At 43.3% G+C, this 22,475-nt stretch overlaps 2 protein-coding genes across 4 annotated transcripts in view; one reads left to right on the top strand and one right to left on the bottom strand.

Annotated features, from left to right (window-relative positions):
- Nucleotides 1-8,991: 8,991 nt before the first annotated feature.
- LOC111146483 lies at nt 8,992-9,273 on the bottom strand (the record flags this gene model as incomplete). Its single annotated transcript, XM_022502037.1, has 1 exon — nt 8,992-9,273. A coding segment is annotated over one exon (282 nt), but the record flags the coding sequence as incomplete, so codon positions are not given.
- A 449-nt stretch (nt 9,274-9,722) lies between these two features.
- Nucleotides 9,723-22,475, top strand: part of LOC111146611 (syntabulin) — a 72,929-nt gene continuing 60,176 nt past the window's right edge. The window contains exons 1-2 of one of the 3 annotated variants that reach the window (XM_022502243.1): nt 9,723-9,761; nt 11,521-11,725. In XM_022502243.1, coding sequence (XP_022357951.1) covers nt 9,738-9,761; nt 11,521-11,725 — 229 coding nt within the window. In that variant the 5' untranslated portion in view covers nt 9,723-9,737. Of the gene's footprint in view, nt 9,762-11,291; nt 11,726-22,475 lie in introns of those variants that run through there. The other 2 variants (XM_022502241.1, XM_022502240.1) reach the window with 2 other exon arrangements.

Consider the following 22,475-nt stretch of genomic DNA (forward strand, 5'->3'; position numbering starts at 1 on the left):
GGGAGAGATGTTCTCTGAGTGTCGCCCAGCTTTCCAGATCTATAAAATGATCGCATTTATTAACTTAGAGAACACAGAAGGAAGATTGGCTTTTTGAGGAACTATGATAGACACAGTTTGGAATATAGTGAATTTGTGGACCCTATGGGATATGAAAGTCAAGATATCTGGATGGATTAGGGCATAGTCATAGAAGAGAGATGATGTGAATTTTTAAAATTTATGGAAGATCTGCCTATACATAGTAATTGAAGCAATTAGAAAGAAAGATATCACTTAGGGAGGGAAGGTAGGATGAAGACATGAGAGGATCAAGGCTAGAAACTGAGGAACACAAGCCATTTAAGGAATGGCCAGAAAGGATACAGTGGAATAGGAAAAAACAGGAGGACTGAGGTATGGAAGGAAAACAATGTTCAGAAGTGTGGAAGTGTTTATCTCAAAGGTCGATGAGAGGTCAAGATTGAGATAAAAACTAACCATTAGATTAAACCATAGGAGGTAATTTTTACTTTGGGACTGAACTCTACATAGAATGGTGGGTACACATACATGAGTGGATTGGTTTGGGTTAAGGGTCAGGGAGAGTATGAAGCATGTGAACATAGATTCTTTTTCAGAAGTTTGATGAATGGGGAGAAGCAACTGGGTAGTACTCCAGAGATGTGAGAGTTTAAGAGAGCCATTTATGCAGTTGTGAAAGGACTCAGCATGTTTAAATGATGATGTGAACTCCGATAGAAAAGTTAAAGTTAACCACAAAAAAGGGAGAAATTGCTAATTATCACAGAGAACACTTATTGAGTGCTTAATATAAACTAGACAGTCTTCCAAGTTCTTCACATATATTAACTCTTCTGATGTTCACAATAACCCTATGAGGTAAGTACTGTGATTATTCCATTTTACAGATAAGGAAATAGAAACCTGGAGTCTTAGAAGGACTAACTGATGAGATAACTTTAAGAGGTGGAAAGGGTGGGATCCAAAGCCCAAGTAAAGGAATTACCCTTGAAAGAAAAGGGATAACTTCCATTCTAAAGGACCAGAAATAGAGAGGATGGGGTGAAAGCCAATGAATTTGTAGATTTGGAGGCAAGAGATGGGGTTGTTTTGTTTTTTTAAGATTTTTATTTATTTATTTAACAGAGCGAGAGAGGGAACACAAGCAGGGGCAGGGGAGAGGGAGAAGCAGGCTTCCCACTGAGCAGGAAGCTGGATGAGGGGCTCAAACCCAGGACCCTGGGATCATGAGCCAAGCCAAAGGGAGATGCTTAACCACTGAGCCACCCAGGCGTCCCGAGAGACCGAGTTTTCTTAATAGCTTTTATTTTATCAGTCAATCAGGAGATAAGGGCATGGCATAGCATGAGGGTGGAGGTTGTAGGCTGGTAGATTTGAAGTGTGGGGGTTTCAAGGAGACGCTGTGGAGAATAGAAGTACATGCTGACCAAGGGGCATACAGTGATTGCCAGGCAGCACCGAGGTCCCACTGCAGCTGGAGAGCAAGTGCTAGCTGTGTCATCCATCCGCAGGTATGTGGGGTTTACCTGAAGCTCGGCTTCAGGGCGAGGTAGTACTGTTCAGAGTATCTGAAAAAGGTCCAGAAGTCTTGGCCTTGAGTCCACCATGAAGTTAAAAGATCTTGAAGGCAAACCATGCAGGTAGAGGGTATGGAGAAGGGCAGAGAAGAAGTGAGGGGTGTAGCTCCATCATTTTATAGGCACTTACTTCCACCTTCTTCAGAACTGGAGTTTAATTAGAAATGGATTGTGTCCAAAGATTAAGAAAAAAAAAAAAAAAAACAGGGAATGGATTGTGTCCAAAATTAGAAGACCTATATTTTTTCCTCTGAGTGTACAGAAACTCTATACCTTCTGCTTAATTTTTCTATAAACTTAAAACTGCTCAGAAAATATGGAGTCTAAAAATTTAAGAAATATATCTGGAAATATAGACAGTAGGGACTCTCTGAATGTGATTTACAAAATGGCTCACTTTGATTGTCTATTTTGGTGGCTGAGGAGATAAAAGAAAATCATTCTGAACCAACCATTATCTATCACACTACAAAGCACATACTTATTATCCCATACCCACTGGAGAGTGAGTCTAGTCATTGGTATTCAGTTACATGTAGCCTTAAATTTTGAAAATTTTCTGAAATTGAATAAAGACGCTGCTAAGGTTTTTTATGAAGACAGACTGTTGCAAACAGAACAGACTTCACCTGTCAGGAGAAAAATTCACTAATGAACTAATAGGTGGCAGTATAACATGGTGTTCTTGAAATTTTAAATACTACTGCTAATTAAAATATTGATTGAAGCGCCAGGTATGTGCTTGACCCTGTACTAGGTAATCAGAACTCTGAGACAAACCCATTTCTTCCAGAAGGTTACAGTCAAACAGTAAAGATTCAAGGGGAAACCTAAAGCTTCTTCTCTCTGTATCAATTCACCATAGACCAGTTTGTAGGGCAGCAGGTCTCTCAGAGTAAAAAGAAGGGTTGGGAGGTGGGAGGGAGAAGGTCAAGGAAAGGGAGGGAAGGGGAAGAGAGAAGACAGAAAAGGACAGGAGAGAAAAAGAGAAAGGAACTCTAAAGGAGCCAAAATTATTAAAGGACCTATTCATCCCTTGAAATTCATTTCAAAACTCATCCCTGGAAGCCTCAGACCCAGACTAACCTGGACACTGGCAAACCCTCAGGACATTCATTTGTCAGGATGTTAACACAATGAGTAGTGTAACAGCCAATGGCCATGCCCATGTCTCTATTGGACTGTGAGATACTTGAGGACAGGAAATACCATTCATCTTTTAATACTCTGGAAACAGTGCCTGAGCCAGTGCCTTGCTCAGAATAGGAATGAAATAAATACAATCACGTTATTTATCATGACTTCTACCTTTTTAATCTTACTTTGGGAACAAAAGTCCTGTCAATATCTTCTCCCATGAAAAATTCAGTTTCTTTCTATCTCATAAGTCACCTGGGGAAAAACTTAATGTTTCTCTTTAATAAAAGCTAAAATAAAAATCTTCAAGATATGGAGAATATGAAAAAAGCAAACAGGAGGTAGAAATGGCGGTTGATCCTGAGGAAGAAAGGGTATCTATTAAGCTCTACCATGTGCCTAACATAAATGATAGGCTTCGCATATATTCTTATCTAATCCTTACAACAGTATTATGAAGTAATTACTGTTATTAAGTCCATTTTATAGGTGAGAAAATGAGGATAAGAGAAGTTGATTTTCCCAAAGACATTAACTGGTTACAACATAACCTTCCAGCCAACCAACCTTTCCTCCTCCCTCCCTCCCTCCCTCCCTCCCTCCCTCCCTTCCTTCCTTCCTTCCATTTTTTTTTCTTTTTCTTTCTTCTTTTAATTAACATGCTCTTATCATATGCTGAGTCCTAGAGGGATTAAATTATTTGTCTAAGACTACCAGTCACAACGAGGCAAAAAAGGACTCACCAGCCCTATGGGATACGAGAATCCATGTTCTTTATTAAACTTTTTTTTTTTTTTTTTTTTAGTACAGTTGTCTTTGCAGACTTCCAGAAACTCGTTTCACTTTCCTGTGGCCCCTTGAATCAGCATCACCTTATAGCAGGTTACTAGCTGTGCTTCCATTTGAAAGGGACACAGATGTTTTTCTATCAGCCTCTGAGTTAAGGTCATTTCTCAACCCTTGAATTTGCTGTTCTCTAGCATACCACTGGCAGCTCTTACTGAAATATTTGGCTGGTCCAGTAAACAATAGGGCCAGGAACCTGGGAAGCTATCCTTGAGCTTCTGAGTTTCTGGATGCAGCCCCAGCTGTTTGTCAGCAGTGGTAAGGAGGACCAAGACCCTCATACCCTTGCCCAATCAGAGGAAAACAGAGGTAACTTCTGGGAAAACAATGGGCATGGGAGCTTACCACAGCCATCCAGAAACAGCCATCCAGAAACAGCATCATGAGGCCCCAAGTGAGAATTTTATTCTTATTTTAAAAGTCCTGTTTTTGATGCACCATAGATAAGCCTGAAAACAAACACCCAAAGATGCTAACAGGAGGAGTATGGATAATTGATATTAGGACAATGAGATTATGAGTAATATTTTTTTTCAAAATTTTGTTGGCATGGTTTTTGTAAAAGAAAATATTAAAAAGAAAATATTAAAGCTATCTTTTTAGAAAAGTACTGTTTTCTTCTTTGATGGAACAGTGCTCTAGAAATAGCTAAAGAAGACACAGGCAGATGAAAAAACATCAGCTAGGTTCCCAAATTCTGGATATATTTTGCTACAGATTTTTCTGCAGTGTATTGGAAATTTAGCAGGGGCTAAATTTACTCATTAGGTCACAGGATTTCAGGTGATGAGGGAAGAGGGTTCACAGCAATGACCTAGGAGGTGGAAATAAAGCAACCCCTCCCCCCACCCCACTCCCAAACTCCCCTGGGGCTTGGTGTTTCTTTGGTTTCCCCTGGACTTCTGCAGCTGCTGTCATAGAAGTTGGCCGCTAGGGGCGCTCTGCTCCATCTTGCAATACTACTGGCGCCCTTTGAGTAGACAATCTCAAAATCCTTCCTCCTCCCATCTTTTAGTAGAAATAAAGGCAAAATTATAAAAATAAATGACTAGTAATAAGAAGAAGAACACTTAGTAGAAAGTTGAGCAGAAAACAAGCACAAAATCATGGAAATAAATGATATAATGGAGAATAGATTCTTTTATCTTAGTGTAACTCAAATCTAGCCACAGATCTCGTTTCTGGGAACACAGGTTAAAAATTTCTTTTCTAAACCAAGACTGGTGTGGATGCTGAATGAATCCTTCAGAGCCTCTAACCTGAGCTACCTGCTCTGCCCCTGCTTCATATGAAAAGAGTCTCAGCCTCATCTTCTCCTTAGGGAGTTCTCCCACTGGGCTCAGGCAGCTTTTAACCACCCTGTGCTTCTCATGCTTCTGGTCTCCTGGTCTCCTAAGAATGGAGGGTGAACTTTTCTCAGCTCAGAATTCAGCCTCTGGATTTAGGCCTTCCTATGCCTACCTTACAGATAACTTTCTTTGCCCTTTCTACAAGTCTGTAAGACCCACACATTTGCTGTCTTGTCTAGTCATTTGAAGTTTTTATTAGGTAAATGTCAAGACTCAGTTTCTCCCATCCAGATGACAACCTTTAGTCTCATAGTTTCCAGTGCATCTTAGTTTCAGTCATTCTAATCTACTGTCCCAATAAGTATATACGTACTTGTTCAAACACGTGTTCCCAGTTTGTTCAATACAATCACCATCCCTATGTCTTTGCTAGTATCTCCCTCTATTCTCAAAAATGGGCAAAAGGCCACAAAGAGCAGATGGCATTTGGGGAGGATTACCTCATGTTTGCTACCCCATTGGGTAGGTGGAAGACTATATCCGCATCATCCTTTAAAGTCCCCAACCCTCAGCGTCTCCCTGTTTACCTGGACTTTCCCTTAATTCCTGTTCTTCATCTGAAGGATGCCTCTCACTGAAGACTCATTTGCAGAGCAGAGATAACTGACACACTCTGAACCCACTGGTAGTTCTGGCAGGTTACCCACTGCCCTCTCTGTCCCCTACTCTCTGGGCCCCCTCCTCGGGGAGTGATCTTGAAGAATTCTACTTATCAGTTTTACAGCATTCAAATCCCTTAACCATATAGTAACAATAACACACATACAGTAAGAGGAGGATTGATCACTCACACACACTTCTAAGGGAAAATGGGAAGCTCTCCCCGGTAAGAAAAATATGGGTCTCCACCCCACCACAAAAAAATCCCAGGATGCCCCAGAATGCAGTTTCTTCTCCTCATGACGTGTTGTGAAGCACGTCAGCTGCTTCTTGTTGCTGTGCAGATCACCCAACATTGGGTCACTGAGACAGAAGGCAGCGCTAGCTCCCACAGCTGATAGGATTAGGAGATGGTGCTTTGTCAGCCTTGACTGAGTCGAGAGAAGCCCTCAGCATACGCAGGTGAGCTGTGAGAGAGAGCGGATGTGGGGGGCTGTGATGGGTCTCGGTTGTATGGTGCAGACGTTTTCTCCTTGCAGTGCATTTGTATGTATTATCTTTTCTGTTAAGTTTGCATTTGGGGGGGGGGGGTTCCTATCGATAAAAACCTGTTCTTTATCATATCTGATTTCAGGTATTGGCCACATGCCCCTCACAGGATTTTTGAGAGGCTCAAATGAGATTATATATGTGAAAGAGCTCTGAAAATATAAAGTTTTGTGTAAATGAAAGACATTATTCATTTAATTATAAATTTTACATAAAGAATTAAATAATATATCTCATATTTGGGGGCATAATTACCCATACACACTCTTTTCCCCCCAATCTATAACATTCTATCTCCTATTCTTTCCGAGACCTGGGCAGGGATACTATTTATAATCTTGAAGGGCTCTAGCCTTCTAAAGCAGTCAGTATTCTCTAAAAACCAGCATCACATTCATTTCTAAAGGAAAAACTGCAAAATTACAAAACAAAACAACAAAATAAGTAACTAGAAACAGAAATGATGCATTAGAGTATTTTAAAGCAGATGAAAGATGAATATAATACACTATATTAGATTATATCTCTTTGATGGTGTAACACAAACGTTATAAGACATTATTCTTAATGACATGAGAAACACTTGAATGAAACTAAAGGCGGCATAGATATTATCATTTGTACAACTTGCCTTATAGAACAGCAGAAAAACAGGCTTAGGTTCCAAAAGTACAGAGCTAAGAGACGTTAGAACACTAAATCATCAGCCTTTCCCTCAGCAGCGTTGCTATGGTGACAGCAGGGCCACCACACAGCCTCTCACTGCCTGCACTTCTGCAGTAAAAGCTTTCACTGAACACATGTTGGATTTTTTAGGCACACACCCCATCATCAAATACAAAGACATATTGGAAGCAGCTTTAGGAGTCATTTGCAAAACAGAAGTTGGGTCTCTTTTCTTTATGCTGTACTGATGAGACCCTATGGGCTTCGAGAATTCAGTCATTCATGCCTTTGTTCATTTGACTATAGTGTACTGAGTGCCTACTGTATGACAGGACCCGTACTAGGCACTGCCTATGACTCCTGGTAGAGACAGATAAATAGGGAATTCTGATAGAAGATCATATCAATTCTCCTGGGGTACATTAAAAACAGGTATTCTGGAAATATGCAAGGACAACCTTGGGGGATCAGGGGAGATATCCTGGAAGAAGCTGTCTCTAAAGTGAAATTTATGTATCTTTAGGAGTCTAGTAGGAGATTAAGGAGAGTGAGGTGGAAGAAATGCTCTAGACAAAGGGATTAGCATGTGAACAGTCTAAAGGAAAAAGAAAACATGATACCTCCAGAGAACTGAAAGTTCTACTGTTTGAGTTAGTTATCCATGTGTGTGGGGAGGCAGAGTAGCCAAGGGATGGGGGTAGGGGATGGGTGGACAAGGAGTGGCAACAAATGAGATCAGAGAAGTAAACAAGACTAGATAGTGAAATGCCTCTGTGCTACATTCAGGATTTTGAGTACTACCTCGGAGGACAACCGAGAAGTCATTAATGAGCTTTAATGAAGAATCACGGCTTTATTTGGCTGTTCTGAAAGGCCTTGTGGAAAAATTTAAAAACTGGCAAGAAAGGAAGAAGAGGCAAGGTTGGAAGCAAGACAACTCCAGTTAGACCACTATTGCAATAATCTGGGATGTTTGTGGTTTAGATTTTAAATGAAGATCGTAGAGTTAAACAGTGGACAGAAGTATTCAGATTCAAGATATTATTATTAGAGTAGCTTGGGGATGACTTGTGGTTTTTGCCACATGAGAGAGATGAAAAAGTCAAGAATAAGGTTCTGATTGGGACAGCTCAGTGCACGGTGTTTCTATTCTTAGGCCCCCAGACTCAATTCTCAGTTCTCAGTAGAGAATTCAGAAACACCGTTTGCCCTTAACAGTCTATTCCTGTGCCATAGTATATGTCCTTGGGCTCATAATTTTGGAAATAGTAGATTGTAGGAATCATCCTGGATCATCACTTTCCTGAAGTCCTTATCTAAGACAGTGCAGGTATAGAAAGTATGAATTAATCACTCCTCCCTCCAAATAAAGAATTCTAAGATTACCAAGCTCACTGCTTAAGAAGTCTAAGTAGATTGAAAAGACATGAAGATGTATGGGATAAAATTTCCTTAGGGATATAGGAAAAGGGCATATTGATTTCACTATTTTCAGGCTCTCTCTCGACTCATGTTGCTTATTCCTGGATTTGAAATTGGAAGACTCAGAAAAATGCTGTTTGGAGGGCAGACAAATGGGGATGGTGGTGGCTCAAATACAATTTTCAAGGATTATAGTCCTCTTGTGTACAACACTGGGAGTAAGATCTGACTGTTTCCCATCCACATTGCTGCTTAGAATTTCCTCCAGTTCTGAATGAAGGGCATCTAAGTTATCATATATGTTGAGTTCCATCACTAGAGAAGATTAACTACAGCAGGTGTCCTAAGTAAGGCCCATGACCCAGCTGATGATCTCTATTTTAACTCCTCAGTTGAACAAATCTGTCTGCCTCACAAATGCTTTTTATGCCTGTCAGATAGGAGGCCTCAGCAAATACTGAAGGGTGACCTGGACGTGACTTAACGACCCCTTGTAAAGTTCTGTTCAATAAACTGGGTACAGTTGTTTTCTTGCCCCATCTAATCCTCACAGCTACCCTTGAGGTAGATATTATTATCAACCCTCAATTTAAGGAGCATAAACTTTGAAGTTCAGAGAGGTCAAGAACTTTACCATAAACGCACTCAGCTGGGAAGGAGTCCAGTGCTGCCTCGCAACCGGGTTTCTGAGTTCAAACGTAGTGTCCTTCCCCTAGCAGCATGCCCGGGGCCCATTCCCAGCCTCTGCAGGGCAGAGATGGAGAAAAGGCTGCTCTGAAGCTTAAAATAGTCTGGCTCCCCCAAGCCCTTGGGAAGCGGCCTCACGGTTCTTTCCCTGGCCCTTCTGATGCAAATCCCCCGAGGAGAATCGGCCTCTGAGATCCCAGAACGAGATGCTGTGTCAGTCCTGCAGCACGGGCTTGGCTGGGGTCCGGGAGCAGGGGGACCCGCCCCATCTCTCTCGGGCGAGGTAATTGTGGGGAGCCGTATGTTGACTCAAAACCGAGATGGCAGGGAGGGGCCGCGAGGGAAAAACTTTCTCCATTTTGGCCCTCGGTGATGTCGCAGTTTTTCTCCGCTCTGCTATCAGACGTGTACCCGCTTCAAACCCGACCCCAGGTGCCAAAGAGAGGGGGTCGGGCACTTCCCGGCTGGAGATGCTCGCGGCCCCGGCCAGCCCCCTTGGGGTCGGGCTCCGCAGAGAGGGAGGGGCGCGCGGCGCTAGAGGGAAGCGCCCGCGGCGAGATCGGGCGGTCGGGGTGCCCCACGAGTCACCCGGGGGTCCGGCAGGTGAGGGAGGCGGCGGGGAGGCGGCGGCGTAGGGGGAGCGGCGGCCGGCAGCGGCCGCGGCACCACGTGTCCGGCCGGGGCGGGGCGCCGGGGCGCGCCCTCGGAGCCGAGAGAGCCGCGGCGGTGGCGGTGGCAGTGGCGGCGGCGTGTCGGCCCGGCAGCAGCCGCCGCCCGCAGCCCGCGCCGGCTCAGCGCGGTGTCCTCGCTCCCGTGCCCGCAGGTGCCTCCTCCTGGACGGCGGCAGCGGCGGCGCGGGGACCCGGTGGGCAGCAGAGCGATGGGACCCCTTCGAGAGACCAAGGTGAGGAGGGCACATTATGCGGGCGCGGGTGGCAGCGTCCGCGGGCACCGGAGAGAGAGGAGGGAAGTGGGCACCGCGGGGCAGCGGGCGAGCCAGGTGAGGGCTGGAGGGGTGGCGTTCAGAGTCGCGGGGGATGGGGACAAGGAGGTAGTGGGGACGTTGGGAGGGCAGAGGAGCGTTTGCTCAGGTGATGAGACCCAGGAGATGGGAAGATGGTACTAGAGGAAAAGATTTGAGGGGTTGACATGAGGATTAAAGGATTGATTTTGGAGGGTTAATCCCGCCTCCTGAAATTGGGGATTTGGGATCTGGCTCTCAAATGATGTCCGGAGTGTGATGTGAATAAAAAGGATTGGGTGTTCTGGTGACTGAGAAATAAGGTCCCTTGCATGTCAGCGACCCAGCATTGGTTCAGGGTCTGCAGTGTGCGGAGAGTGGCTGACGTGGGATACCTGCTGGGGGACTGATGTGCAGAACAAATCCCGAGGCTGGGTGCGGTTTTCGCCCGGGATGGGGGGGACGCCCGAGCTACCTCAGGAGTTCCCCGCGGCGGAGGCTTTCCCTTCAACTCCTGCACTCTGCAGACCTCCCAGAGGTGTTTACTTTGGCAGCGACCCTTCCTGGTAAGCGTTGTGGAAATGGGCAGGAGGTCATGTTTCCAAATAGTATTTGTTATCCAATGGAAAGGCCTTTTTCAGCTGCAGAGGTTGGAGGGAGCGGTGAGTTTTTTGCAAAGAGCTCCTCCTAGGAATCCATTTTAATAAGGCAGGGTGGTGGTGACCCTGAAAAACACAATTTAAGATTCCTTCTGCTTCTAGATGATATGCCTTGTTGCCTAAGGTTTTAGCCTCAGTTTCCTCATCTGTAATAGGGATTTAAGTTGGGGTCTTCTCTATGGCCTGGGTTGTAAAGGTCAAATGGGATAATGGTTGGGAAAACTCTTTGAAAATTGGAAAACCTTGCCAAAATATTACTTTTTATGCATTTTTAAAACCAAGGTATCGCCCTCTGTGTTTAATGCTGTGTTTTTTTAAGGAGAGAGAGAAAACTCTCTTCTCCTGGGTGTCTTGTAAGGAAAACAAAAGCCAAACATGGTGTAAAAGGTGGAGCCATCTTACTGGGTATTGGATTTTTGTTTGCTTTTCTGTTGGCAACAAGCCTTGTGTACCAGGATATTAATGAATAATTAAGATCCTGGCCAGAAGAGGAGGGATTTGAAACATAAGTCCGCATGATCTATCAGGAAAGAATTGTTCCAGGTATAGGGGTCTACTTAGTGAGCAGACAGGAAAGCAGAAATCAGATTGCCACAGCTAATTCAGGAAGAGCAAAATGGAAGTCTAGAGGAAATCAAGGAATAAGCCAGAGTGTGCTTTGAGTAATAAAGAGCCTTTGAGAGAAGCAGAAGCTTGAATGTGATAGAAAAAGCCAGAGTGGGAAGGTGAGTTAGGCATAGCATAGGTGAATGGAATGGCTTTCCTGCTAATGGAAAGTGTTCATATGTGTGTGTGTGTGTGTGTGTGTGTGTGTGTGTGTGTGTGTGTGTCCACACTCAAGTATGTGCTCTTCAGTAGATTGGAAGGATTAGGTCAGTGGCAGAGTTTCAGTGTTCATTTAAGCAACCGAGATAAGGACTGCTCTGTGAAGATTCAATATTCAGAAATGTGATTTCTTAGACACTGAGTCCAGAAGGGACAAACAGAGGTTAAGAGGGGGAAACAAGTTTCCTTTTGTTTTGTTTTTAATGTCCAATTTTGAGAAGGAGCAGAGAGTGCAGCATCATGAGAAGGAGATTTCCCGAAGCCGAATTCCCCGTCTGATTCTGCGGCCCCATCTGCCCCAGCAACAGCACAAAGTGTCCCCAGCCTCTGAGTCTCCCTTCTCTGAGGAAGAGAGCAGAGAGTTCAATGCCAGCAGCTCTGGGCGCTCGGCGAGGACCATAAGCAGCAACAGCTTCTGCTCAGGTATAGTACCCAAGGAAGCCCCCCCTGTCATGGAGTGTGAGCTCTGCTGGTGCATTGTGAATGGACCGGGGTGTGCCCCTTAGAGCCCGGGTCTACACTTCTGTTATTAGGATGAATTGTGCTAGATCGCACCTTTTTGGCACTTTTGACCTTCACATACAGCAGTTTCATATGGTTCGACCCTGATGGACATTTGCACCTGTTTTTCTATGTTATTCTAGTTTATAATTTACCACATGAAATCTGACTTTGGTTTCAATGACTAGAAAACGATTCCTTAATAAATCTGGGAAATGAATTAGCTTGCATTTTTATAATAGCAACCTTTTTAAAGCTGTGTACTTCTGATTATAGAATCCCCAAAGACAAAACAACTCCTAATGAATGAGGTCAAGATTAAGGAGGTTTATATCCCAGGGCCAGCCTGACCTTGTAGTTTAGAGGAAAAGAGCACAGGCTTTGTAATCTGCCAGACCTGATGGAATCCCTGACCTTTTCACCATTTACAAGCTGAACGACCTTGGGCAAGTGGCTTAACCTCCTTCAGCCTCAGTTGTTACATCCATAAAATGGGATGGTAACATCAACCTTGTACAGTTGCTGTAATGTTGAATGAGACCGAAAGGAACTCCTAGTACCTGGCTTATAGAGGTGCTTAATCCATGATGGTTCTTAAAAAGATAAACTGGCGATGTCAGTTTGGATGCATGGTTAAGGAAGTCTCCTTAAAGTTATGAGCACATCTGGTAAAGGCACAAATCTCTTTATAGCTTCTGAAGGTGCCACCATTATTAATGACAGAGCCCATTACAACCCATTAAAGCACATGACTTGGAATGACTTTATTCTTTGAGAAGTATTAGAAAATTGGGTAAAATTTAAAAGAATGACTGTCTTCTGAGTAATGAAGAATGTTTCATAGTGGATAATTTTTAGGGTTTATTTAGGGAACATTTAATTAGAAGGCTCACACATGTATGCAAAGGGACATGTGGATCAAGATGCTGTGATTAATTCCCGAGTTTAGCAAGATACAGTATTCTAATATTTTTAGTATCAATGTATTTTTTGAGGTTTCTTTAAAGTCCAGCTTTGGACTCCTTGCATAATTTCATGAAATAATTCTATCCCATGCATAAATTGTACATTAGGAATACCATGCTGCCAACTTTTTTTTCTCTGTAAAGCCTCAGATTTTCTGCTTGATTCTGAAAAAAATTCTATCAAAATGCTATACCTTAAAGCTTGTTTCTTGCCATTGGTATTACATGAATCTAGTTTAAAATGGAGACCCACGGATGGTTTGCTTGATACTCTTGCAAGAAGAAAACACAAAGATACCTAGAACCTGGAACCATGTTTGCAGAAGGCAGTGCTGTTGCCTGGACTCCATTTTGGAGCTCAGGATTCACTCTGTTTGAGTGTGGATGAACCCAGGGGATGTCATTTCAAACTGACACGCTTTGTTTACATAACTCCATTCCACATTTTTCCTGATGTTTTCTCCACATAATCGTTTTCTCTATGACTGACTTCAGGGTGAGTAGTGTTAGGAAGAAAAAAAAAAAGATGGTCAAAACAAAAGAAAAACTCCACATATATTTTAGAAAATATATTAGGCAAACCAATAAGATTATTAACTTTGGTTATGACTCACTCTGCCCAAGAGCCATTCTCAGATGATCTCTCCTCCCCAGGGACCTGTCTCCCACTAAGGCCATAATGCTGTACATGAAAATCGAAAGTAGATATTGATCCTTCTGCCATTAACTAGCTGTGAATTGAGTGGCAGAAGTGCCTAATTATGAGCATCTGTAAACCTGTCTTTCCGTCTTGAGCCTCATATCCAGTCTCGGGATGGATGACTCTGTTCCTAGGCGTCATCTTTCTATGTTGGTGCTTCCCCAAGGTTTGGGTCAGTGCCTTTCCTTCTTTGCTTTCCTCTCCTTTGGAGCCCCCACAGGCCCCAAGACAGCTTTGAGTGCTGCGCTGACTAAAATTGACAGGAACCCCCTTTGGGGGCGTGTTAATGATGCTTTAGGAGGTCAGTCGGTGGATGGGAAATAAATGGGTTTGGTACTATGGGGAGCATTAAAGCTGCAGGCAGTGAGGTAGAGAATGTACAACATGTCCAACCAGCAGGGGGAAATAGCTCGTTTCAATCCAGCCACTTTAACACTGAGGCTAGAATATGTATTGTCTGCTTCATCGTGGCATTTAAGTTAGAGAACAAGGTACAGGCAAACATTAAAAATGCCATCCTCTGCTAGGATTAAACTAAGATAATTTAGAGATCTCCTGTAGCTTCATAGCCTCACAGTGATCATTCTGCGTTAGCTTGTGCTCTTTATAAATCATCACGTTCACTAATGCGAAAGGGGACGTGCAGAGTTAGGGGGAGTCTTACGATCAGGTAGTGAAGTTATGGAGGAACACAATGCAATTTAATTTGAAAAGTACATTTTCAGAACTGCAAACTAGAGAATCTGTCCCCAAATTTGTATCAAAGGCATTAATTGTGAAGTACGTCGTATGTTCTAAGATCTTCAGTTTTTAAAAGAAGGATGTGGTGAGCTTATATGGAATTAAATTTACCTAATATAAAGAATTATCCTTCATTTTGAGAGTCCGGCTTTCCTAATTCCTTATATAGTATATTGTATTTTTGTTTTATAATGTCATAACAAAAGTCATGATGGTCGGTGGCGGTTAAACTTGAGCAAAACAAATGACAACTCCACGTTGGTGTGTTCTCCCATTATGTTTTTCTTTTAATTTTACTGATCTGTGAAATGAAAAGACCGGGAACCATGTATTTTCAAAGTGACCTGTCCATTTTTCCTACTCTCTCCATTCCCTCCCCTACTCCACTGCCTTCCCCTTATCTTCCCCTGGGAGTCTTGACAAGGAACATTTAATGACTTGATATTCTATATGCTAATTTGTATGTTGTATCTCTCTCATTTCAGAGAAGGGAGTTGTGTGTGACCTTTTGCAATTCATTTGGGGTGTATCCCCAAAGAGCGTTTCTTTTAATAACTTCTTATTAACAGACTTTCTTTGCAGATATGCCTGATTTGTGCACTTCCTCGGCACACACGTTTTGTACTCCGACATCATTCTCCTGATAAAACAGTCTATCCTTTACAGTGTGTATTTAGTCTTCGTCACTGTGAACTTAATTAGGCATAGTTAAGTCTGTATGGTCTTGGAGGCCAGGCCCTATTCTGTGTGCATGGCAAGTAAAATGTTATATATTCTTGGTAAATATTAACTAAAGTTAAAAAAAAGAAAAGAAGAATACATAAGGAAGTACATTTAATAGTAAGTCAATAGAAACAAAACATGCTTTCATGTCCCCTCTTTTATTCTTTTTTTTAACGATTTATTTATTTATTTATTTATTTTTAGGGAGGTGGGGAGAGAGAGAGAAAGAGAGAGCAGGGGGTGGAGCAGCGGAAGAAGGAGGGAATCTCAAGCAGACTCCCCCGCTAAGCGCTGAGCCCCCCTCCCCGCCCCCCCCCACCGCCCACTGCAGGGCTCCATCCCACAACCCTGAGATCTTGACCTGAGCCAAATTCAAAAAGTTGGACACTTTAGCCACTTAGTCAGCCAGGGGCCCACCCACTTTTATTTTTAAACAGTTCTTGTAATCAGGGGTTGAGAAGATACCATCCCAGCATCTTGCTTCCCCCAACACTCCTGCCCCCTTGTTTCATGTTTTAACACGTGTTCAAACCCCTATTTGTGATTTGTGTCCTCAGTGTGGTCCACTGAATGAGTCCCCTGTCCATTCTTCTCCTTTTCGCCTTGTTGGTAGTGAATTGGGTTTGTCGTCATACCGTGACTCCAGCCGCCCTTGACAAAGCTCAGGACCTGGATAAATCAGTCCGTCCCCTCTGTCAAACACCTGACACAGCAGCATGCTGTGCATTCCTCTGTCTTAGTTGAGGTAATAATCACCCCTTGAGGCCGGGAGGCAGATGGATTGCCGGGTTTTACTCTAGTTCTCCTTGGGGTGCCTTGTAAACATGGCAGGTGGAACAAATTATGTGTAGAGAACACTGGTGGTTTTATGGGAGACCAGTGATTTCTCAGTTATTTCCGTGTTGCTAATGTGCACACACAGATACATGGGCAAGTTTGTGACTTAACCCATTAAACACATGTACCGGGTCAATCCCCTAACTGGTCAGATTCTAAGAGTCTCTGCAGCTGAATCCTGAGTAAGGTGTTTGTGGAAAGTATTTTGGTTTTTACAGTGGCTGGGAAGAAATTCTTCTTCGAGTGCCAGTGACCTGGAGGTAATCATTGTTGCTGTTTGTGGGAGGAACAATTAAGGCAAATTACAACCTGACTAGTGCCCTGCTGTGACATGACAAGACCTCCAAAAATTTGCCAGGCCTTGCCAAACAGAAATATTTCTGCTTTGCTTTTGTCCAGTTGAGGAAACTTGGCATCTGCATAGAGTAAACCTTTGAACATAGTAATCAGAATGGAGATGAATGGCTTCAACTAAAGTGAGCTGCAGTACGGAATTATTCTATAATTGAATGACTGCCAACCTGCTGTGAAGAAAAAAAACAAAGACCCTAAGACTTTAGTATCATTTTAATGAGTAGGGGACCCAGGCACTGTTGTGAAATATGTATTTCAAGTGCTTAGCTGCTTCAGCTGCAGAAGTAAGTACCCAGTGATACAGGTTACAAATGAAGGGCACAAGGGAAATAGTTCTTTTTTTTTTTTTTAAAGATTTTATTTATTTATTTGACAGAGATCACAAGTAGGCAGTGAGGCAGACAGAGAGAGGGGGAAGCAGGCTCCCTGCTGAGCAGAAAGCCTGATGCAGGAATCGATCCCAGGACCCTGAGATCATGACCTGAGCCGAAGACAGAGGCTTAACCCACTGCGCCACCCAGGCGCCCCAGGAAATAGTTCTTGAGGGTGTGGTGACTGCAACAAAGAGGGCAAGAGCATAATTTTTTGCCATTTAATAACAGAAATACTTAGCAGCGGGGACAGCGAATGGTAATCACGATGGGATTAGAGCAAGCCTGAGAGCAGATTTATGGTACTTAATATGAGAATACTAAGATGGTCCTAAAATAATGGGAATTGTTTCTCAATTTCAGAGAATGGTGTTTGTCTACTTGTGAATCCTCAGGAAAACTTGTTTAAAAATGCAGATACCTTGGCCCTGCCCTTACCTATCATCACAGGATGGGAGGACCCAGGATTCTGTATTTTATAGGCTTTCCAGATGACTCTTGTGTTTCATGAAGTCGGAACCTCAGTCTTTGTGGTCTGTGTGGGTTTGGGAATTTTGGAAGAGGGATGTGAAGGGTAATCCCCCAGTGGCATCACAAGATGAGGAAAGATCAAAGATGATAGAAGTGATGGCCAGCCAAGCTGTTTAAACTCAGGGCATGGCGCAAGGAAATTGCCTCCACATTCCCTGGAAATGATAGCTTCTCAACTCTGTATTTACAATTGCCATGTCATTAGTCTTAGCATTAATATTCTTTATACCCACATTATTGGTGTAACTTGTGTCCAAGTGGTAGACAAGTAAAGGGGAAGGAGAAAGCATTCTCTTCCTTTATTTTCCTGTATAATCCTCTCTCTCTGGATTTACCATCCCTAGCACACTTCTCTTATGTATTTACTTTCTTTGGTATTAAGATGATTTGGGGTACACTGAAAGCAGGTATACTGGATCCACTCTTGGTAAATACCCAATGGGTTCACTGAAAGAGAAAAAAAGAGGAACCATAGCCTAGGAGCAACAGGACAGCCACTTTTTTGCAAGCTTCCACAAAAATGGAGTATCCAGTAAGCATTTATTAAATGCCTGCTGAGGATCAGAATCGTGCTAAAGCCATCATAATGAATAAAACACAGAGGTTGAAAAATCAATTACTGCCTTAAGCCTGGTGCCAAAAAATAAGTGGGATAACATATCTTTAGGTGCAATTCCCACACGACTACCTTGACTCACCTATTTTGTTTCCCTGTCCTTTTTATCTATGCACACTACACACACTAATTCCTCATAATTGGAATCTATTGCTCCATTTATTTATTTATTTTTAAAGATTTTATTTATTTATTTGACAGAGAGAGATCACAAGTAGGCAGAGAGACAGGCAGAGAAAGAGGGGAAGCAGGCTCCCTGCAGAGCAGAGAGCCCGACTCGGGGCTCAATCCCAAGACCCTGAGATCATGACCGGAGCCAAAGGCAGAGGCTTAACCCACTGAGCCACCCAGGCGCCCTATTGCTCCATTTATTATCAACATTGGCCTCTCACATTTCTCAAACCCAAGCATTCAAAGAAGTAACATAAATTAGCATGGCACAGTGGATAAACATGAGCCTTGGCATCACAGACCTGAGTTCAGAGCATGAAATGAGACTAGCAAGGCCAGGCCACAGCAGGAAATGTTTTTGATGTTGCGTTAACCCAACTGGTGAGATCAAGGATCTATGCAGAAAATAGACTAGTAATATAGAGAGTGAGTCCATGTGGATAGATGACAATAGAGAGGACTCTAGACCTGGACAGCATGTGCTCCTTCTAACAGTATTCATAATTTTAAAAATTCAGGTTTTCGACAAACTCTGCCAGCTAAGTACCATAAATAGCCAAGTGTGGCTCATGGGCTGCCATCTGGCAATTCCTGAAGATCTTGCAAAGTCATGGAAGGGTTTTCAGCAAGAAAGAGTTGTGATTGAGAATTGAGAAAAATCTTTCTGGTTACATGTTGGACAGTAGAGGGAAGGAAGCAGGAATGATGGCAAGATGCCTGCCTGGTTTGAAGGCCATCATGGCCATCTCGTTAAGGACCATAAAATGATATGGGAGAGGATTTGAGGGCTAAAAATTATGGGTCTTCGTCACCAATTGCAAGTGGAAGAGTTAGATCTAAATTTCCACTGGATGAACACTAATGGAGTAGCAGGACTGGGGAGAAGGACACTGAGTCAGGTTGATGAGCCAGGTTAAGCTTTGTTGCATTTGAGATAAAAGGAAAGGTCTGGAGCTCCAAAGAGAAGTCAGAAATGTTGGTAGCTGAAGTCCAGGGAATTGATTATATTACCCGAAGGCAGTGCCTAGAGAAAGATTAGAGGCCCATGGCTAGACCTCTGAGATAAAACAAGAGTAGACAGAAAAAGGAAACCAAAGCACCAAGAAAGAGTTCAGAGAGGAAGGAGGAGAGTCAGGAATGATCGTGTCTCTAATACTAAGGGAAGAGATTCAAGAAGAAAGTAGCCAACAGCTTCTGATGTCACAGCAAGATTAAGGAAGGGGTGCACTAAAAAATATTCAAGGATAAAACCACTAGGTTAGGCAGAAACAATCCCACAAAATTGTAGCGATGGCTGAGATGTGAATGGGAGGTGACAAATAGAGTGTAGACAACTTTATAAAACAAACTTAACTGGGGTGGGAAAGAGGAAATGGAAAGGATGAATACCTACCATTTACATCGGCATGGATGGAACTACAGGGTATTATGCTAAGTGAAATAAATCAATCACAGAAAGACAATTATCATATGGTTTCACCCATATGTAGAATATAAGAAATGGAGCAGAGGATCAAATGGGAAGGGAGGAAAAACTGGGAAGAAATCAGAGAAGGAGCCAAACCATAAGAGACCCTTGACTTCAGGAAATAAACTGAGGGTTGTGGACAGGGAGGTGGGTGGGAGGATGGGGTAAGTGGGTGATGGGCCTTAAGGAGGGGTATGTGGCATAATGAGCACTGGGCATTATACACAACTAATAAATCACTGAATACTACACCAAAAATAAAAATAGTGTTGCATTTATAGCAAAGATAGGACATTTATCAAATGACAGGTTATTTTGATAAAGTTTTTAGGCTGAGGGGAAATAGACAAGAAAGAAAAAAAAAAAGGCATACACAGACACACACATAGGGGGCAGGGAGAAAGAGAGAGAAAGAGAGATTAGCGGAGAGTAAAAAAGTGTTAACTTTGTAACATGACTCGGGTGGACCCAAAAAGACATGTATAGGAAGAAAAGAAAGGCTGGATGTGAATATAGGTAAATGTCAGAGCCGGGGACGTAGCTGAAGGATACATTTCAGTTAGATTAGGTGCCCCTTGATGCTTCCTCTGTCATACCACATGACCAACCTGGTTTTTAAATTTGATATTTAGTTACCTGAATCCCCAGTAGACTATAAGCCTCATGAAGGCAGGAACAGTAGAGTTCCCTGCCCTATACCAGACACACAGCAGTTGCTTAATAAGTATTCACTGAAATTTGGTAGAAGGCACAACTATGAGAATAGGAAAAGTATTTTCACTCATTTAATAAAATTTATTGAGAGCATGTACTGTCTTCGTAGTTGGGAGAATGAAAAACTAGAGCAGTACCCGATAATCAACTTAATGGGCTTATTAAGTGAAAGAAACATTCCTGTCCTTGAGAGTTCAGCATCTCTAAATGTCAAAAAGAGTAATCTCTCTAATAGAACCATGACTCCAGTGCTGTGGGTAGCTAGGAGAGAGATCTTTTGCGAGGAAAATCAGAAAATGCTCCACTCACGAATTGGCACTTGTAAGCCATGAGAAAAACCAGCAGCCCAGTTTGGAGTGAAGAAGGAAGTGAGCACAAAGCCACACACCCACATTTCCCAGGACTACACCTGGACATGAGCCACCACCCCACCCTACTGGGATGCTTTTGAGAAAGCGCCAGTCTCCTCCCACTGACCCAGGGGAGGGAAACCCGGTGCACTTCAGGTATGCAAGGCTACTGAGTATGCCTGCGTTGGCAGGTGGCTTTGCTGGCCCTGGGCACACAACTGCTCCACACCTGCCCTGCCTCTCAGCTTGGCTGTCTCCTGCTTCGGAGACAGAGTGCAGCTCCTCTCCTGCCAGAGGAGAGAGACACCTGCCCCGCTGCTCCTCACGAGGCTGGACAGAGTGCCCTAGGTTCCACTGCCTGGGGTCACACCCTCAGGCTGACTGTCCTTTAGCCGCCATCTGTCACCATGCAGAGCGACAACAATACCATTGAGTATATTCCCTGTGCGGGACCTTTGATGCCTGTGACTTGTTCATTCTATAGCTGGAAGCCTATAACTCCCACTTCCCCTTCACCTACTTTTCTCATCCCCCCATGCCCTCCCTTCTGGCAACCACCAGTCTGTTCTGTGTTTGTGGGTCTGAATGACTGCTCTCTCTTTTTAGGGAACCCAAAGCAAGCTTTCTAGTGCAGACCAGTGCTCAGCTGTGGGCTCATCTGGCCCGCACCCCCGTTCCTGCAGAAACTCATCCTTCAGGCTTTTCCTGGCTCAGTGTGACTTTTCCTGGGGCCCCTCCCCTTTTCTGGCTGGCTCAGGCTTTCTTCTGTCTTCTTTGGTGTGGGGGCTCTTAGAGTTCACTTTCCTCGCTGACACTAACCTAACTCTCAGAATTCTTGAGTCTGTGGACCCTAACCCACCCTTCTATTTATTCTGAGGTGTTTGTGAGGATTATAATTTTAATGCTAATTATTGTACTTTTTAAACTCAGAATAAAAATGTGCAAACACATTGAGTGGATGTAATCACATCTATAGGATTTATTTTGTTTTGCTTTTTGTCAAAGCAGGATCATGCTATATTGATCTGTGATCCTTCCTGTTTGTTTGTTAAGTGAATATTTATCGAACACCTGTTATGGGCAGGGCACTGTCCCAGGAGCTGATCTAGAGTGAGGGACAATCATGACAGAAGTCTTGCCCTCCAGGACCGGGTGTCCAGGCAGTGCCCGTCCATGTCATTGCTTGTCGGCACAGCAAAGTCCCCTCACTCATTGTGACGATGGCATGTGTATCACCCTGGAGAAGGCCAGGATGATATACATGTCTTTGGCCATTCTTCCTCAGACGGATGTTTTGTCTGTGGGCTTAACCTTCAAAATTCAGAATCTTATTTTATGAATATCACTGGAATTAGTCTGGTATATGAACATATTTCTCTGTCACTCTCTTTGCTCCCTTTTTTAAACAAAGTAAATACCATGATATATTACCTAAAACAATTTTTTTTTCAAATAGAAAAAACCCAAATGCAGCAATTGCAGGAACTGAGTATTGTTTTTTCCTTAACTTTCATCCATTTGTATCCCTTACTCCTTCCTATCACTCTGTTCAAATTCTCCATGTGAGAAAAATAGAACAGAAAGGGAGAATATTTACATTGCTACAAGACAGCTAACTATAGTTCAGGTGTCCTTAGAGTGGTTTGCAGCGCCCTGGTTATCAAGTTTTCAAGAGATTACAAGATGGCTTCTTGATCTGTGTCTCTGCCTCTCACTCCTCTTTTCCTCCTGATCCTTCTAGTTCTCTTTCCGTCTCTCCGTCTCCCTCTCTCCCACTTTCTTCCACCAAGGAACCCAAATAAATAAATAAATAAATAACAGAGTCTTTAAGAAGGCGTGGTTTAGAAACTGCAGATAAACTCATACTGCTAAGGAGAGAGAAGGTCAGAGATATTAGTATCATGCCTATGTCGGAAAGACCATAACCCCACAAAGGACAGAGCAAGAGAAACGGAAGCTTACAGGACAAGAGTCCCTCCCCAGACCCCCTGCCAGGCACACCTGTCTTGGGGCAGTGACACAGCCACCCTTTTCCCTAGTTTCCACACTAACTCCTCCCTCACCAGAGCTCCTCCAGAGATCCTTTCCTCACAACACATTAACTAATGGGACCAAGATGTTTTCCTTTCCA

This window comes from Enhydra lutris, unplaced genomic scaffold (genome assembly GCF_002288905.1).
Source record: "Enhydra lutris kenyoni isolate GAN:26980312 unplaced genomic scaffold, ASM228890v2 scaffoldscaffold14, whole genome shotgun sequence".
In the NCBI taxonomy this organism is placed as follows: Eukaryota; Metazoa; Chordata; class Mammalia; order Carnivora; family Mustelidae; genus Enhydra; species Enhydra lutris.